The 20,235-nt window shown below is 40.4% G+C and overlaps 1 protein-coding gene and 1 non-coding gene across 3 annotated transcripts in view; both read right to left on the bottom strand.

Annotated features, from left to right (window-relative positions):
• Positions 1 to 1,831: 1,831 nt before the first annotated feature.
• LOC102981470 (histone-arginine methyltransferase CARM1-like) overlaps positions 1,832 to 20,235 on the bottom strand; it is a 275,440-nt gene continuing 257,036 nt past the window's right edge. The window contains exons 12-13 of one of the 2 annotated variants that reach the window (XM_028493912.1): positions 15,063 to 15,152; positions 1,832 to 2,030 (exon numbers count right to left, since the gene is read on the bottom strand). In XM_028493912.1, coding sequence (XP_028349713.1) covers positions 1,979 to 2,030; positions 15,063 to 15,152 — 142 coding nt within the window. In that variant the 3' untranslated portion in view covers positions 1,832 to 1,978. Of the gene's footprint in view, positions 2,031 to 9,112; positions 9,733 to 15,062; positions 15,153 to 20,235 lie in introns of those variants that run through there. The other variant, XM_028493913.1, reaches the window with a different exon arrangement.
• LOC112065807 (small nucleolar RNA SNORA62/SNORA6 family) lies at positions 2,837 to 2,986 on the bottom strand. Its single transcript, XR_002892240.1, has one exon. It is a non-coding gene; the product is annotated as a small nucleolar RNA SNORA62/SNORA6 family (small nucleolar RNA).

A 20,235-nucleotide genomic window follows, 5' to 3' on the forward strand; every position in this document is an offset into this window, starting at 1 on the left:
GAATCGTATGTTGGCTATAATACCACTTTTGCCAAAAGGTGGAGAGAGGGAGCAATGCATGTGTATTTGCATGTGTGTACTGAAGGATGGACAAGAAACTTACAACCTTAGTTGACTTAGGGGATGGGAACTGGAAGGCTGGGGACAGGGCTCAGATGGAGACTCCACTGTACATTCTTTTTACTTTATGAACTTTGAACCATGTGAATGTACTGACAATTCAAAAATTAAATTTAAATAATTCCTAGCATTGTGAGCGTCTGTCACCTTGCTTATAATTGCTGATGATGGGAGGTCTCTGACTTCTTACCTTCAACCGTCATCGTTTTGATGGTCATGCTTTCTGAAGACCTAGCATCGTCACTGACTGCCAGCAACTACATAGAACTTTTCTGGTTTTGTAAGGAAAATACTTACTTAGAGAAAGACAAATACCATATGATATCACTTATGTGTGGAATCTAAAATATAAGACAAATAAACCTACCTATGAAACAGAAACGGACTCACCGACATAGAAAACAAACTTATGGTTACCAAAGGGGAAAGGGGGTGGGGGAGGGATAAATTAGGAGTTTGGGATTAGCAGATACAAAATACTATATATAAACTAGATAAACAACAAGGTCCTACTGTATAGCACAAGGAACTATATTCAATATCCTGTAATAAACCATAATGGGAAAGAATATGAAGAAGAATATATATGTATGTATAACTGAATGACTTCGCTGTACACCAGAAACTAACACAACGTTGTAAATAACGACACTTCAATTAAAAAAAGAAAGACAAGACTTACCTCTTTCTCTCTCTTTTTGTCCACGTCTCTCCTGGGTACATGGTTTACTCTTACTTTAAACAGAGACTCTAGTAGGCAGAAACTTGTCTTCAGGGTCGTCGGGCAGACGACATTGCCAGACGTGGGGCTAAGATTCAGGAAAAGACTCCAGCCTACATGTAGTCTACAAAGACCAAGCTGCGGCCCAAGTCCAACCAAAGGTGGCGAAAATGAGGTGCTATACGTGCTGTCAAGGCAGAGATTCAGATAGAGGCCCCCGGCTCTCACCCCACGTCTCTGCTATTCTTCACATCACGACTCCTGGGAAGAGCTGTCTAGATACACTTTGTCCACTTTGTCACCAGCCCCTTCACTCTTCACCCCTGAAATGGCTCTTATCACGGCCGTTGATAACTTCCATGTTACTTATCCCAACGGCTAAGTCTGTTCCCATCATATTTGACCTCATAGCCACATCTGACACAAACTGTTCATCCCTCGTCCTTGAAGCAATTTCTTCTTTTGTTCTGTCACTCGTTCCTCCTACTCTGCTGGGCAAACTGCTCAGGCTCTCTGGCAGACCCTTTCTACTGTCTCCAACTTTTCAGTGTCAGGAGTTCTCTGCTCTGGGGTCTCTTCTCCTCTCTACGCTGTCTCCCAGGGGACCTCATCCGGGCCTGTGCTTTAATTCCCACCTGCATGCTCTGTGGCTCTTCCGCCCCTACCTCCAGACTGGGCTCCCCTTGAGTTCCAGATGCACACATCCAACTGCCTGTTCTCAACTCTCCTCTGACACAAGCGGCCATCTCAACCCCAACATGCCCACAACACAACTCTTGATTTCCCCTCCCAAACCTGCCCCTCCCCTGGTCTTCTCCATCTTAGTAAGTAGCCCTTTGTTGCTCAGACCCAAAACCTGGGAGTTGACCTTGATTCTTCTTTTCCTCTCCTACTGACAGCCAATCTATTGGCAAGGTCCGTTACTACTGTCTCCAAAATAGATCCTAAATCTGGTCACTTCGCAGCATCTTCACCACTAAAAACCTTGCCCTTACTCCTCAACACTCATTTGTTCTATGGAAACAGCTTCCTAATTGATTTCCCTGTTTCCATTCTTGCCCACACACTATCTGTTTATCAAAAGCAGCCAGAGTGAACCAGTCCATGGGATAAATCCAGTTCCATCACCCCTCTGCTTCAAACCTTCCAATTGCCATTATCTCTGCGATAGTAAGTACTCTGCAGATACCTGTTAACAACCGAATAAGAAAGAAAGAGACCCAGTTACCAGTTTGATGCACAACATAGAAATGTACAAACACTGAAGCACCAGGTGAGAGCAGGACCAGCAGCAAAAGCTAACTTGGCACAGAGCCACCCACTGGAACGCTCCCTCACTGCTCAGAGCGTGGTCCATGGCCAGCAGCACTGGCATCGCTGGGGAGTGTGTTAGAAATAGAGAATCTCAAGTCACACCCCCAGATCTACTGAATCAGATTCTGCATCTTAACAAGCTCTCCAGGAGATTCATATGCACATTAAAGTTTGAGGAGTAGCACCCAGAGACCACTTGCATCTCCATTTCCTGCCCTAGCCCAGCACCCACTTCTCTAACTGACCATTAGGGCCAAGGAGGTCAACACACCTGCTTCTCATGTGTAGCATCACTCAGCGGGCCTGGCAAGGAAATTCCAATTGCCCACAGGTTTTGCCAAATTGCAAAACCTAAAATTGCCAGTGTCCATGCACATGCAAACCTAGTGTGCCCGATTCTAAAGCTCATGATGTTTAACTTTCTCCATTTTTGAAAGAACATGGCCCTGGAGTTTCTGTTTTGATAAACACATTCTTTCATTCTAATTTCTAGGTATTTCCTAATACCTGGGAAACACTGCCAGTTGCCTCTGGTGCTCCTGAGGTATAACTGCTTTTGTTGTGTCCCCCAAATGATCTCTCTTCTGGTGAGTTACAGATAAATGGGATTTCCATATTACTTCACTTATATTATATATAACACTGATGGATTTTGTTTTTGTTTTTTTTTTTTTTTCATACATTTGTAGCAAGTATTACTATCAAACTCCACTCATTGGGCCAGAGACCCTTGTGATGTTAGCGAAAAACTTGCCCCTCATGTAGCACACTACCTACACTTGTGAGTTCATCGGCCAGTGGCCTCAACTCCAAGCTCTAACAATGTGCAGTGGATTTTGTTTTTAATGGAAACAATATACTGCAAATATTAAACTAATATATTTTTATTTCTTCCTTAAGTTATCACCCTTTAGTTCATCCTTTACATAGACTTTTTGATCCAGGGCAAGAGGGTGAATGAATGAAGGAATGAGTAAATGAATGAGATGACTTCTTTAGCCACAATATGTTTAAAATTAGGTTAGGAACAGAGAGCGGAATTTTCTAACTTCCTTTCATATAAAAGAGACCCAGACAAGAGTTCCTTCTGTTAAGTAGATAAGATGCTACTCCATATTGGACAGCTAGATCTTGAGACTGCTATCCTAAGGGAGAGGAATACGGTTATAAAGCAGGGGAAGGAATTGTCACTCCTCCTGCCCCAAGGAATTAGAGGTTCCAGAGGGGGGAGAAAGTGGCAGATGGGGGTGGTCAGGCATGTGCCCCTTTTCCTCTTATAAGTGGAAGCACAGAAGTTTTAGAAAGGGTATCAACATGGAGATGGGAAGAGAAACCAGTAAGAATCTATTTCCTATGGCAATAAAATATGATAATAGCTATATTTAATGATGCAGGCACTGTGTTAAATGCTCTATGTATATCACTGCATCAACCCTCCCAAGAACCCTATTGCTATTACTTCATTTTAGGAGATAAGGAAATTGAATCTCAGAGAAGGCAGGTGACTGGCTCGAGTTTATATATCTAGTAAGTGACAGAACCAGGATTTGAATCCAGCTATACTCTAACTAAAGAGCCCTCACCTTTAACCACAGTGCTATTATATTACTTTCAGTAATAACTGATGTAGAACTTGGTTGACTTGCCTGCCTAGGGTCAGCTGAATTCCTCGTCCACACTGCCCCCAAAGAAACCCATGCTTGAGACAAATCTGATTATGTCTCTCCTCCACTTAAAAAACGTGGAATGGTTCCTGGTTCCCTGTCTACAGGGTAAAGTCCAAAGTCACCATGGAATACATCAGGAGAGGAGCCACTGAATGGAACCCGGGATGAACACTTGTACAGAGAGAAGTTACCCTCTTCATTGTCTAATTTCTTCCCCATCCCCTGAGATAAGCTCATGCATTCAACCAGCTTTTGTATAACAGCACGACTTAAAATGGCGTCTCTCTTCTCCATAGATGGATATTCACATTTGAGCAAGGCACTACAGCTCACCTCTGTGGCCAGGGCGTGTGATAAGTGCAGTTACACAGGGTCCTGCGGTTGAACGCTCTGTAGTTGCTGTCCTGAGATCCTTAATACTTTTATCTTTGAATTTGTGTTTTGTCAGTGGAGTATGCTGGGACTACAGAGCACGCGCCTGGGGCTGGCAGCTTCGGCTCACAGGGGGTCCCGCCTACCCACCGCCTTTCTGGGATCCATCCACTAAGCCCCAGACTCTGCCTGGCTTCTCCCTCCCTGCCCCTGCCCCTCTGACTACAGTAGCAACCAGGCAGGGTGGCCTGAGTTCTACTGTTACACTCTGCCCCCAGGGGGGTGCAAGGCACAGGTAGAGCTGGAATCAGGCATGTGTCCAGCTGTTTCCAGAGGTGGAGAAGAGAAATGCTAGTTCCTGCTCAGGGACTGAGCTCAGTCCGCAAATCCGTGGGGCCCTTGCACCCACTCTCAGTCTCAGTACTGGGAAGTCACAGTCTCTTGCGGGGTCATCTGTCCACCGTAGTTTGGAACAATAAGCTCATGAAAGGGGAGACTGACTCATCTACCTAGGCTGGGTCTCTGCATCTTTTTTTGCACTGGGTGGTACAAATTATGAAGCCTGCTCTGTCTGTGGCTCTCTGATGTGTTTCATTAAATATAGCGGAACTGTCACGTCACAATAAAATGTGACATTAATGTTACTTCCAAGGGTGCTGAGTGCAAGACACTAACAATTTAATAAGTTTAGGCTTTTGTATTGACCTATGTTAATGTGTGATTTCATGCTATTTTGCATGGCAAGGGAAGTTTCTCAAAATTTATTTGATTGCTAGATCAATGTGAAAATGCATTATCGGCCTGCCTTGAGCATGGCCAACTGTTGACCTCTCCAATTAAGTAGACTTGAGAATGAAAATTCAATTATAATGAACAAACGTTTCTTGAACACTTTCTATGAGCCAGGCCCTATGCCAGTCCCTGTGGGGAATATGCAGATTTGTGAGATTTGTTCCTATCTTTGGAGTGCTTGCAAGCAAGTGGGAAGAGAGAGACATACGTGTGTGGATGACTACTGTATGATACACCATCTTACCTTATAAGTGCAGAGGAAATGGAATTAGTAGTGCAGCTGGACTGTTTGTATGCAGCCCCTCATAAGCAGGTGACAGTGGTTCCTTGCCTTATGTCCATTCCCCTTCTGGGGAATGGAACTCTACTTTTTTTCAGGCTCAGTCCATCTCCAGCTCAGAGATAAATCTTGTTCAGTTTAGCCCCTCTGTAGTAATCCCATGTCTCTTGTCACTGACTGGTTTAGAGGTGGGCATGTGACTCATGTCTGGCCACGGAAGCATGAAGGCAAGTCTGTGGGTTGCTTCTGAAAGGCTCTTTTGCGGTACAGAGAGCTTTGTGGTTAAGAGCACAGACTCTGGAGTGGACTGCCTGGTTTACAATCCCGGCACCACCACTTACCAGCTGTGTGTCATCAGGAAAATTACTTAACCTTTCTGTTTCCATTTCCTCATCTGTTCAGTGGGGTTAATAATAATACATACCTATAGGATTGCTGTAAGGATCACAATTAGTTTATGTTCGTAAAGTGCTTAGAAGAGTGCCTGGTGCATAATAAGTGTTATATAAGTGATAACCATCATATCTTTAAGAGGAGACACCAGAAGTGACAGCCTCTTCTTAGGACTCTAGACATCGGTGTGTGTAGATGTGACTCCTGTAACTTTCATGGTCTCCTTGTGCCTCTTAAGGGGGCTGACCCATGAGGGAGGATGGCAGAGCCAAGGGAGGGAAGAACCTCAGTCCTTGATGAAAACACCAAGCCACTGAGTCACCAATCCTGGAGTCCACTCTACCTCTGGACTTCTTGTTCTGTGATATGATAAAGTTACTGTTTATTTTCAGTCAGCGCCACATTTTACTGGCAGTCAAAGGCACAATTTAACCTCTACAGCAACTGCCTGGTGTATGTCCTGGAGCTCCTTAGCCTGTGCGACTTCTAAGTCCCACAGTTGTCCTGGTTGCACTTCCCGAGATGCGGGCTACCTAAGAGCAGCTCCTGACATCAGCTCCTGACCAACTTGCTACGACTCCCCAGGGCTCTGGCCTTGTCTTAATTATGATGCGATGGCTTCATGAAAGACTGAGGTTTCCAAGTTTTCCCTAAATTCAGAATCTACTCTTGATATTCACAGGGGACATGCTTTGAGGTCACTTTCAAATTTGCAAATGCTATGGTAATGTAATTTCCCCATAAAACAGTAAATTAACACTTAATAAGTAATTCCCTTTGATTCTTAATAATTCTATAAGATATAGGACTGGAGTAAGTAGTAAAGTTACTAGATTCCTCCATTGAAGTAAGCTCTACTCTACATCATTTGTTTAGTAACACTAAGAGCTTACTTAAATTTCTAAAAATAGGGTGAAGATGATGACAAACAATTTATTTATTTATTTATTTTTGCGGTACGCAGGCCTCTCACTGCTGTGGCCTCTCCCGTTGTGGCGCACAGACTCCGGACGCACAGGCTCAGTGGCCATGGCTCACGGGCCCAGCCGCTCCGCGGCATGTGGGATCTTCCCGGACCGGGGCATGAACCCGTGTCCCCTGCATCGGCAGGCGGACTCCCAACCACTGCGCCACCAGGGAAGCCCGACAAACAATTTTTAAGGAATACCTCGGGATAGTTATTGATGACATGGAGATGCATCCTCTGAGTTATTGACAAAAAGACCCTCCCTATCATCCACACTTGTAGCAGGTATCTGTTATCAAATTTGTGCTTCAGCACAAATTATAAATTCATAATATTATAGATCTTCAGGACTGTTCAAAGATTGGGAAATAATATCAATGTTTTAAATCATTAAAAGTCATGGGTTTCATCTCTTGTGTCCACATCTATAGATTGATAATGGCTTCCTAGGGTGTCAGGCTGAGAAGGACTGTGAGGTCACATCAGGGTTCGGTGGGAAAGAGTGTGGGGATTGATTATGAATGTCTGTCCCGGGTGTGGGTGGAGGCAGTGGCAGCAGCCATATTGTGTTTCTGTAATCCAGGGTTTACAGTTTCTTGAAAAGCAATTAGAACACTGTCAGGCCTCATAAATTGTACCAATGTTTTCTTAGGTCAGTCTCCCAAGGCAATAGAAATAAAAACAAAAGTAAACAAATAGGACCTAATCAAACTTACAAGCTTTTGCACAGCAAAGGAAACCATAAACAAAATGAAAAGACAAGCTACCAAATGGGAGAAAATATTTGCAAATGATGTGACCAACAAGGGCTTAGTTTCCAGAATATACAAACAGCTCATATAACTCGACAGTAACAACAACAAAAACAACCCAATCAAAAAGTGGACAGAAGACCTAAATAGACATTTCTCCAAAGACGACATACAGATGGCCAATAAGCACACAAAAAGATGTTCAACATCGCTAATTATTAGAGAAATGTAAATCAAAACTACAGTGAGGTACCACCTCACACTGGTCAGAATAGCTATCATTAAAAAGTCTACAAATAACAAATGCTGGAGAGGGTGTGAAGAAAAGGGAACCCTCCTACACTGTTGGTGGGAATGTAAGTTGGTACAGCCACTATGGGGAACACTATGGAGGCTCCTTAAAGAACTAAAAATAGAATTACCATATGACCCAGCAATCCCACTCCTGGGCATATATGCAGACAAAACTATAATTCATAAAGATATATGCACCCCTACGTTCACAGCAGCACTATTCACAATAGCCAAGACATGGAAAAAACCTAACTGTCCATCGATAGATGAATGGATAAAGAAGATGTGGTATTACATATATACAATGGAATACTACTCAGCCATAAAAAACAACGAGATAATGCCATTTGCAGCAACATGGATGCAACTAGAGATTATCATACTAAGTGAAGTCAAAAAGAGAAAAACAAATACCGTATGATGTCAGTAATATGTGAAATCTAAAATATGACACAAATGAACCTATCTATGAAACAGAAACAGAATCATGGACATAGAGAACAGACTTGTGGTTGCCAAGGGGGAGGGGGTGGGGGGAGGGATGGAGTGGGAGGTGGAGGTCAGCAGAGGTAAGCTATTATATATGGGATGGATAAACAACAAGGTCCTACTGTATAGCACAGAGAACTACATTCAATATCCTACAATAAACCATAATGGAAAAAATATTTTTAAATGTATATATGCATAACTGAATCACTGTGCTGTACAGCAGAAATTAACACAACACCGTAAACCAACTACACTTCAATAAAAAAATATTGATTAAAAAAAAAAGAACACTGTCAGGCCCGATTCCATTATTCTAATTACTCTTAACTTCAGGATAGATTTATTTATTTTACCAATGTACATTTATTGAGCACATTCCATGCACTGGGTGTACTGTTAGGCATTGTGGAAAATTAAAAACTGAATCGGTCTCTGATCCAAACCACAAAGAACCAGTTAATAGAAGAGAAAGATGTGTGTGTTTATGGTATGAAGTGATAAAATGCTGCATGAAAGGGTTCGTTCAAGAAGGGAGACACATTAAAGGTAGGAAAGGGTACTTTTGGAGAGGCACGCTGGTGAGGGTGAGGTGCAAGGAAGCCTTGCAGTCTTGGGAGTAAGACTGTTGGAATGGATAGAAGGAGAAGTCTATTTCAAACTGAGCTGCCAGAAGGAGTGAAAGCACCAGAGTGGAAAGCTGACGGCTGTGGGTGACCGGCTGACTGATGAGAATATGTAACTGCTCTTTATCCCAGGTTCCCCCACAGAGTGAGCAGGTTGCCTCTTGGGGTTCATTAGACTGTGGTGCTGACGTGACATCCATTTTTACAAGGGTTGTGAAGCCAGGGGAAAACCCGCTCTTTAGAAAGATCATCTTTCACCACGATTTGAAGTGTGACATACAACAAACGTCTTAACGTAAAGGAGAGGCCTCACTGGTGTCTCACACTGTACATTTTATTGTAAACCTAAGAGGAATGACAAAGGTTCCATCTTTATTTTCTTAACTATGCAGAGAGTCATCAAATCTTGCCAATGAAGAACATTCCTGACATCATATTATTCCATGACCTGAATAAAGCAAAAATTCTTTAACACATCGCTGAACTAGGCACTAGCTATTATTTACTAAAAATATTTGCAAGAACAGATTAAAATCGCAAATAGATCACCCCTCACATGCTCTCATGTCATGTCATACATATGCATATGTTATAAACATGAGGTAGGATTTTGTTCAATTTCTTTTTTAAATACTTCAAAAATTAAAGCAACGCTGTTGGCTTTACTATAAAAAAAAAAAAAAACAGAAAAGAAAATCATTCTTCGGCTACATGCAGAAAGCTGTTAAGGACCAGTCCAGGTAAAGAAGCACCAAGAAATAGATTTGTCAGTAAAATAAGGATGCACATTTTAAAGTTAAGGTGGAAAAAAGGAATTTAAATAAACCTAAACATCCTTGTAAAATTTAGAATGCATGTGAACATGAAGGATTAACTTGCATGTCAAGGGACTTCTCAGGCCTTCATTTACTTATGGCTTGGCTTGTCACTATCTTCTAAGCAAACCTAAAACAGAGAAGGTGATTCTGTGACACTGAGTAATTAAATTCCACCAGATCCAAAGCTACAGGCAAGCCGGTTGTATGTTCACATCCCCTCCTTCCCTCCCTGCCCCCTCTTACTTCCCTCTTCCTGCTCCATGCCGTTTCCTGGAGTTTTTATGGGCAGCCTTAGATCTGTATTTACCCACTATATTTAGTGAGTTTGATTATGCATAGCCTAAATTCAGATCTGAGATGATGATCCAGATTTTTGTTCACTGAAAGACTTTTTCTTTTTTTATAGGTTTACAGCAAAGACTAAGCACCGACTTATTTCTTTCTTTCCTTGCTATTCAATAGGCTTGTTTTGCCTCAGGGCTTTGCCCTTCCTGCTCTCCTGTAGAAGGCTCTGCGAGCATGTCTGCCCAGGCTGGTTCCTTCCTGACATTTATGTCTTCACTCTGCGGCTACCCCTTTGGAGAGGTCTAGAAGATCACCTCACGTAAATAACACCCACCCCCGATCCCTGGCCTTGCCACTGTCCAGCACATCACTCTGTTCATGTTTTCTGCTATCCCTTTTTCATTCTTGTAAGTTTTTATATAATTATTTTTATAGATACAGTAAAGTTCACCCTTTTAGGTGTCCAGTTCTGCAAGTTTTGACAAACGCATAAAGACATACTGCCACGATTACAATCAAGATCTAGAAAAATTCCATCGCCCTGCACAATGCTCCCATACCCCCCCCCCCCGCTTTATAGTCAACCCTCTCCAAACCCCAGCTCTGATCTGTTCCTGTATCTACAGTGTTCCCTTTGCCAGAATGTCATAGAAATGGAGTCACATAGTATGTAGCCTTTTAAGTCTGGCTTTTTTTCACTTAGCATAATGTAGTTGAGATTCAGCTGTATTATTACATGTATCAGTACATTTCTTTTGACTGCTGAAAATTATTCCATTGTATGGATGTTATTCATTCTCCATTTGAAAGACATTCCATCTATTTGCAATTTTTTGTGATTATAAATAAAGATACAATAAACATTCAAATATAGTTTTCATTTCACTTGTGTAAATACCCAGGAGTGGGATTGCTGGGTGATATGGTAAGTGAATTTTTAATGATAGAAGAAACTATTCAGCTGTTTTCCAAAGTGGCTGTACCATTTTGTATTCCGACCAGCAACGAATGAGAGTTCCAGGAGCTCCACGTATTTCTCAGCACGTGGTATTGTCAGGATTTTTATTTTAGTCATTCTAATAGGTATGTAATGGTATGTCATTATGGTTATAATGTGCATTTTCCCTAATGACGAATGATGTTGAACATCTTTTCATGTGCTTATTTGCTATTATACCTTCTTTGATAAAGTATCTGTTCAAATCTTTTGCTCTTTAAAAAAATCATTATTTTCTTATTATTTTTGAGAGTACTGCATCACACCTTCTTTTTATATTCTGGATGCTCATTTTTATTCCAGCTATATGATTTCCAAATATTTTCACCCAGTTTGTGACTTATCTTTTCATTCCTTTTTAATTTTGATAAAGGACAGTTTATCATTTTTTTCTTTTCATGAATTGTTTCTGGTGTCCTATCTATGAAATTGCTGTCTAACCCAAGGTCACAAAAATTTTCTTCTATGCTTTACATTTTAATCTATGATCCCTTTTGATTCCTTTTGAGTTAATTTTTAGAGATGGTGTGAGATATGGGAGGAAGTTTTGATTTTTTTTTTAAATGGCATACTGATATCCAATCATTCCAGCACCACTTTTGAAAGACTGTCACTTCTCCATTGAGTTGCCTTTGCAACTTTGTCGAAAATCGATTGACATATACGTTTGGGTCCGTTTCTGATCTCTATTTCATTCCATTCATCTACATGCCATCCATTCATCATTACTGCACTGCCGTGATTACTGTAGCTTTCTTGTAATTCTTGAAATCAGGTAGACATTACTCTGTTTATCTTTTTCAGAGGTTACCACTATCTGAAATTATCTTATTTATTTGCTTACTTTCCTGATGTCTATTGGGAGACATCAAACCATGAGACCAGGGAGTTTGTACCTATCTCATTCTCTCTTATACCCCAGCACTGAGGAGAGTGCCTGGCACACAATAATTACTTAATAAACTGGATGAAAAAAAGCACAAAGGAAAACAATATTTAACTTGAGGAAATCAAGGGAACTTAGTATTTTGGGGGAAGAAGGGTCAAATTGTTTTGTGAGAAGCCACGAGTAGAACAGAGGCTTGGCTTGCGGTGTGAGCATGGAAGATGAAATACTCTTTGGGCCATGGCATCTTGGTCACAGTTCTTTTAGGAGCTATCAGGAGCTCCAGGGGGCCACATTCATTCACTCATTCATCAAGTGTTTATCTAGCACCTAATGTGCTAGATACTGCATTACACTGCATTATAAATGGCAGTAGGCAAAATCTTGGGCTCAAGGTATGTGGCTTTGCAGACAAATAAAATAATAATTGAGACAGAGCCATCCAGGTGCCCTAAAAGTGGTATCTGCACAGGGCTCTTTGAGCGATGTGGGAGGGGCATCTCAGCCAGCCTCGGGCTTGGGAGGCTTCTCAGAAGTGAGCAAACTTGATTAAGGTCTCAAGTTTCAATAGGAAACTTTGGGCCCCAGCTTTCCTTAGTGGGACTTGGCAACAGTACCTCAGAGCTCTCTCTCCTGGTGCTCTGAAGCAGCTTCAGCTGTTTCTGGGTTTGGGGCACCCGTGGTGGTGGTTTTATGGATTAACACTCTCTTGGTGCCCTCTACTTCTCCTTCGTTTCACTTATTGCAGTTATGATGATATAATTAATTACGCAGATAGCTATTTAATGCCCACTTCCCTCCCACTACAATGAGAGCTTCATGGAGGCAGGGGCTGCACCTGCCCTGGTCACAGCCGCATTTCCACAGCCCAGCACAGTGAGTGGCCCAGCCAGGTCCAGGGACAGACTGTGTGGGACCCTAATGATGAAGGACTAGTCTCACAGTTCTTGGAAAATCTACTAGGTTACTGGAGAACTTTCCCTCCCTGATGGAGTAGTTTTGTGCCTTTGCTCACTTTTAGGAACAGCTGTTAGCTCTTCTTTTATTTTCAAATTACTTTAAAATAATAGTCAAAATAAAAGTTCCCCCGACCCTGCCCAAGGAGAAAGAGAAACTTTCACATTATGTGTAATGGTGGATGCTCATGTGTTCAGCAATTAATTTGTTGATCTTGACATGTTTTTAGCATGTCACCGGTGGCCAGATGGTATTGGAGATCTGCCAAAACCCCAAAATGAATCTTTTACTTTTGTGTGTCAGTAGGGCCTACTGTGCCCTAAAAATGGGCGGAAAAAAAGCAAATGGAGAGAAAGTTATTCTGAGGCTGTATTACCAACTGTTCCTCTGGGTAATGCCATTTATTTTAATTTTCCCAAATACACACATACAACACACATACACACACACACACACACACACTCACACTCTCTCCCCCCCCACCTTGGGCTGCTGCTTCTTGGTTGCTGCAATAGCAAACTGGAGTTGCACGTGGGGGAGGAGGAGAAGGGTATTAACACTGTTGGACATTTAACTAAGCACCTACTATATACCAAGTATTAGTCAAAGATTCTGTCAGTTAGCCCACATCTCCATTGAGGATACCGAGGCCTAGACATCAGGAAGGGCTGGTGAAGAAATATAGTCAAGATCTGTGATACCCAGGGAAGTTACATTTTCAATCACCTCATTTGCTTAATTAAATACATGAATCAGACTTGCTGCTGAGTGAGGGAAAAGGGGAAAAGGAAAGGCATCTGCCCCTTGCTCCACTGTCCATCTGTTTGACAGGGCTGTAGCCATCTTAGGCATCAGCAGACCTTTGACACTCTCACTTTGACCTTGTGGCTACTGTGTTTATGTCTTCGTGCGAAGCAGGGGCTGGCCAAGGCCCGGGCCCTCTCTCCGTGGTTTTCTGGTTCAAACCTTGGTCTTGTGTGATGAAGTGGAAAGGGGACTTAGAGTTACTAGCTTATGTGGTTCTTTCATACAAAAGTGGGTTTTCTGAAACCCTACAAGAGTTCATTTTCTTTTCCAAAACCCAAATGATTCTGTTTGGAATGAACTACGAATCAACACCTATTTACTCAGAGAGAGAGCTGGTGAGCCGAGAACAGGAAGAAAAGAAAGTGGCATTTATTGAGCACAAGTTATGCGAACTACTAAGTCCTTGGACATGTTATAGATCCTTGCAATCGCCTGTTGAGGTATGCTGTTTATCCCATCTTACAGATGAGAAAACTGAGGGCTAGGCAGGTTCAAAAGTACTGGTGAGTAGTCAGCCTGTTCTCTCCGAGGCCAAAACCTGTGCCCTTTGCTTAACATGGCAGGATTGTGTAAGGGGATGGGGGCGAGGATTTCTCTCTTCCCTTGGAATTAGAGACAGATCCATATCCCTAACTGGCAATAGATTTCAAAGAGTCACACCATGTGTGACAGCCTACATACAACATATACAATTACAGCCTTGCCTCCCCTGCTTCAAGGTCAACATTTCATTTTCCCATCTTGGCCAAAGAATTCTTGGTGTGGTTTCCTGAGTTTCCTCTTCTCTTCAAGCTTGTTAATACTATACAGACATGATGCTTTGAATTAAAGCCTTGGGGAGACATTAAAATATGAGAGAAAAGTCACTTTCTATTAAGAAAGTTAAGAGTGACAGTATTCAGTGGCTTTATTTGTGTGGTTGATTTCATGTGTGGATATTTAATTGGCTCAAATTGAATAGCTATACAAATGGGGAGTGTTTCCAGAAACATTTGTTGTATCCAACCCACTGTGGCAAGTTCTTCATATCAGACAAAATCTGCAGAGCTGCCAAAGAAAATTATGTCCTGACTTACATGATCTCAAAAAACATCTAAAACTTTTTACTTTAAATGGACTCATGTTTTAGGTGTATTGGAATAACTGCTACATAAAATCATCCCATAGTGAATGAAGGTCAAAGAAGATCATCTTTAAACTCTACATTTTGCAGATGAGAAAACTGAATGCCAGAAGGAAGTGACTTTACCTGAGGTCACACAGCTCTTTACAGCTCAGTTGTAAGGAGAATTCACTTTGTAGGACTTTCCTGTGCTGTATCAGGATCAGACTGTTATATATTGAATTCTATTTAATGGAACATAAAACACTCAACTCCATATCGGGATCCAAGTCTCCTTAGAGAAGAATAGATGCTTTTTCTCCTCTTAGGAAAGATGGAATTATTCTAAACCTCTTTACCTAATCATATGGTCAATTGAGATCCTATATACATAGGTGTGAAATGGATGAGGGCATTTCTTACCTAAAGAAAGGATTCTTTAAATCGAGGGTATTCCCAGACCTGAAGCCTGTCTGGTTTACCAGCGCCACGATCTGAATGTCATAGCTCTGTCTGTAAGGCAGAAAAAGAAAACCAACATATCAACTCACAAGGCTGGTGTTAGCCAGTCACATATATTTAGGGCATCTTCTTTTTTCCTACTTTTTTGGGCGCACCATGTGGCATGTGGGATCCTAGTTTGCTGACCAGGGATTGAACCCATGCCCCCTGCAGTGGAAGCGTGGAGTCTTAACCAACACTGGACCGCCAGGGAAGTCCTGGAAATCATCTACGCGTATCTACTTCAGGCAGGTTTTAAGAGCATGTATTTGGCATCTTATACATTTCTGCAACTGTTTATTTGGATACTATTAATATTGGTAGAGGCAATTGAAGGCTTGTTTGCTTGCAAATTGTTTATTACAAGAGTTTGATACCTATAATTTCTTGGTTTAAATATTACAAAGGTAATGGTATTTCTGGTTGATTAAAGTATTAAGAAAAAGCTTTATCAATATCAATGGCAGAAATGGCTTTAAGTAACAGAGACCCTTTATGGGTCACCACTGATGTACCAAAACAATCTTTATCAGGCGAGAATTGGCTAAGCTAAAATCTCAAACTGACGTAAAACAGCCAACAAATGTGATTGATTTTAAGAGACCCCAGACGAAGGCTCAAGCAATTACACTGAGAAGAAGCGGCTAATAATAACAAGTAATATGCTATATCCTTGATGACTAATCTGAAGGGGCTATGTTTGTGGGATTTTTATTAGTCATTCTCAAGAATATATGCATTTCTTTTGGTTATAAAAGGGTGACATACTCACTGTAGAAAAATAAGGAAAAATAGAAATAGAATAATCCATAATGTCACTAGACAAGGATTCCTTCAACTAGCATTGTAGAATATTTCCCTTTTATGTAATTTTCCCTCTATATATTTATAAATATAAATTTTTAGCAAAATCATGCTTAAATTGCTTAAATAGTCCTTCTTATCTCCTTATTTTATTTAACGTTAGCATTTATCCTATAATTCTCAACAATGTATTTTTCAATACCATTATGTGAGTATAGCACAACTCATTTAGCAATTTCTCATTGTTAAATATTTATGCTTTTATAATAACATATTATTACTTATGGTAACAAAAATCTGGTTTTATGACAGAAATTCTCTGCAAAAGACATTCCTGTAATACATCTTTATGTACTATCTAGGATTATATTTCTCGGGATAAATTCTTAGAGGTAGACTCACCAGGCTAAAGCATATAAAACATATTTAAGGCTCTCAAGACCCACTGCTAAAATATCTTCCAGAAAGTATACCAGATTACTTCCTCACCTACAAAGCATAAAACTACTAATTTCATTATACTTTTTCCAATTCTTAATATTTAAATGTTTGGGATTAAAATATTATTATTTTAATTTGAATTTCCTTGATAACTAGGCTTCTTTTTTAAATTCCAGAAATTAGTGAGTGATATAAATCCCTCCCTATCATTCCCAACAGTGGCCTGGGTAGGTTTAAATATAAGGTCAGGCTCTGTGAAACCAGTAACTCAAGGTCTAGATATTATTGAGGACAAACAAAATGAGAGGAAGACACAGCCATATATATATTTTTTAAACACTCATTTCTGTGTGCTTTTTATTTTATATTTTTAAACATCTTAATTGGAGTATAAATGCTTAACAATGTTGTGTTAGTTTCTGCTGTATTACAAAGTGAATCAGCTATATGCAAACATATATCCCCATATCCCCTCCCTCTTGCGTCTCCCTCCCACCCTCCCTATCCCACCCCTCTAGGTGGACACAAAGCACCGAGCTGATCTCCCGGTGCTATGTGGCTCCTTCCCACTAGCTATCTATTTTGCATTTGGTAGTGGATATATGTCCATGCCACTCTCTCACTTCGTCCCAGCTTACCCTTCCCCCTCCCCGTGTCCTCAAGTCCATTCTCTAAGTCCATTCTCTAGGTCTGCGTCTTTATTCCTGTACTGTTCTTAGATTCATCAGAACGATTTTTTTTTTTTAGATACCATATATATGTGTTAGCATATAGTATTTGTTTTTCTCTTTCTGACTTACTTCACTCTGTATGACAATCTCTAGGTCCATCTACCTCACCACAAATAACTCAATTTCGTTTCTTTTTATGACTGAGTAATATTCCATTGTATATATGTGCCACATCTTCTTTATCCATTCATCTGTTGATGGACACTTAGGTTGCTTCCATGTCCTGGCTATTGTAAACAGTGCTGCAATGAACATGACTCTCTTTGAATTATGGTTTTCTCAGGGCATATGCCCAGCAGTGGGACTGCTGGGTCATATGATAGTTCTACTTTTAGTTTTTAAAGTAACCTCCATAATGTTCTCCAGAGTGGCTGTATGAATTTACATTCCCACCAACAGTGCAAGAGGGTTCTCTTTTCTCCACACCCTCTCCAGCATTTATTGTTTGTAGATATTTTGGTGATGGCCATTCTGATGGGTGTGAGGTGATAACCTCATTGTAGTTATGATTTGCATTTCTCTAATGATTAGTGATGTTGAGCATCTTTTCATGTGTTTGTTGGCAATCTGTATATCTTCTTTGGAGGAATGTATGTTTAGGTCTTCTGCCCATTTTTTGGATTGGGTTGTTTGTTTTCTTGATATTGAGCTGCATGAGCTGCTTGTATATTTTGGAGATTAATCCTTTGTCAGTTGCTTGATTTGCAAGTATTTTCTCCCATTCTGAGGGTTGCCTTTTCGTCCTGTTTATGGTTCCCTTTGCTGTGCAAAAGCTTTTAAGTTGATTAGGTCTCATTTGTTTACTTTTGTTTCTACTTCCATTACTCTAGGAGGTGGGTCAAAAAGGATCTTGCTGTGATATATGTCATAGAGTGTTCTGCCTATGTTTTCCTCTAAGAGTTTTACAGTGTCTGGCCTTACATTTAGGTCTTTAATCCATTTGAGTTTATTTTTGTGTACAGTGTTAGGAAGTGTTCTAATTTCATTCTTTTACAAGTAGCTGTCCAGGCTTTGGGTAGTATAGTCATTTTTGCTATGTTGATTCTTCCAATCCAAGAACACAGTATCTCTCTCCATCTGTTTGTATCATCTTTAATTTCTTTCATCTGTGTCTTATACTTTTCTGCATATAGGTCTTTTGTCTCCTTCGGTAGGTTTATTCCTAGGTATTTTATTCTTTTTGTTTCAATGGTGAATGGGAGTGTTTCCTTAATTTCTTTTTCAGATTTTTTCATCATTAGTGTATAGGAATGCAAAAGATTTCTCTGCATTAATTTTGTATCCTACTACTCTATCAAATTCATTAATTAGGTCTAATAGTTTTCTGGTAGCATCTTTAGGATTCCCTATGTATAGTATCATGTCATCTGCAAACAGTGACAGTTTTAATTCTTCTTTTCCAATTTCGATTCCTTTTATTTCTTTCTTGTCTGATCGCTGCAGCTAAAACTTCCAAAATTATGTTGAATAACAGTGGTGAGAGTGGGCAACCTTGTCTTGTTCCTGACCTTAGAGGAAATGGTTTCAGTATTTCACCATTGAGAATGATGTTGGCTGTGGGTTTGTCATATATGGCCTTTATTATGTTGAGGTAGGTTCCCTCTATGCCTACTTTCTGGAGAGTTTTTGTCATAAACAGGTGTTGAATTTTGTCAAAAGCTTTTTCTGCATCTATTGAGATGATCAGATGGTTTTTACCCTTGAAGTTGTTAATATGGTGTATCACATTGATTGATTTGTGTATTGTGAAGAATCTTTGCATTCCTGGGATAAACCCCACTTGATCACGGTGTGTGATCCTTTTAATGTGCGATTGGATCCTGTTTGCTAGTATTTTGTTGAGGAATTTTGCATCTATGTTCATCAGTGATACTGGCCTGTAGTTTTCTTTTGTTGTGACATCTTTATCTGGTTTTGGTATCAAGGTGATGGTAACTTCGTAGAATGAGTTGAGGAGTGTTCCTTCCTCTGCTATGTTTCGGAAGAGTTTGAGAAGGATAGGTGTTACCTCTTCTCTAAATGTCTGACAGATCTTGCCTGCGAAGACATCTGGTCCTGGGCTTCTGTTTCTTAGAAGATTTTTAATCACAGTTTCAATTGCAGTGCTTGTGATTGGTCTGTTCATATTTTCTCTTTCTTCCTGGATCAGTCTCAGAAGGCTGTGCTTTTCTAAGAATCTTTCCGGACCGGGGCACGAACCTGTGTCCCCTGCATCGGCAGGCGGATTCTCAACCACTGCGCCACCAGGGAAGCCCCAGCCTTTAGTTTTATTGATCTTTGCTATTGTTTCCTTCATTTCTTTTTCATTTAATCTGATCCAATCTTTATGATTTCTTTCCTTCTGCTAACTTTGGGGGGGTTTTTTTGTTCTTCTTTCACTAATTGCTTTAGGTGTAAGGTTAGGTTGTTTGTTTGAGATGTTTGTTTCTTAAGGTAGGATCGTATTGCTATAAACTTCCCTCTTAGAACTGCTTTTGCCGCATCCCATAGGTTTTGGGTTGTCGTGTTTTCATTGTCGCTTCTAGGTACTTTTTTATTTCCTCTTTGATTTCTTCAGTGATCTCTCAGTTATTTAGTAGTGTATTGTTTAGCCTCCATGTTTTTGTATTTTTTACAGATTTTTTTCCTGTAATTGAAATCTAGTCTCATAGCACTGTGGTCAGAAAAGATACTTGATATGATTTCAATTTTCTTAAATTAACCAAAGCTTCATTTGTGACCCAGAATATGGTCTAACCTGGAGAATGTTCCATGAGCACTTGAGAAGAAATTGTATTCTGTTGTTTTTGGATGGAATGTCCTATAGATATCAATTAAGTCCATCTTGTTTAATTTGTCATTTAAAGCTCGTGTGTCCTTATTTATTTTCATTTGGGATGATCTGTCCATTGGTGAAATTGGGGTGTTAAAATCCCCTATTATCATGTTACTGTTGATTTCCCCTTTTATGCCTGTTAGCATTTGCCTTATGTATTGAGGGGCTCCTATGTTGGGTGCATAAATATTTACAATTGTTATATCTTCTTCTTGGATTGATCCCTTGCTCATTCTGTAGTGTCCTTCTTTGCCTCTTGTCATAGTCTTTATTTTAAAGTCTATTTTGTCTGATATGAGAATTG

This window comes from Physeter macrocephalus, chromosome 9, assembly GCF_002837175.3.
Source record: "Physeter macrocephalus isolate SW-GA chromosome 9, ASM283717v5, whole genome shotgun sequence".
NCBI lineage: Eukaryota > Metazoa > Chordata > Mammalia > Artiodactyla > Physeteridae > Physeter > Physeter macrocephalus.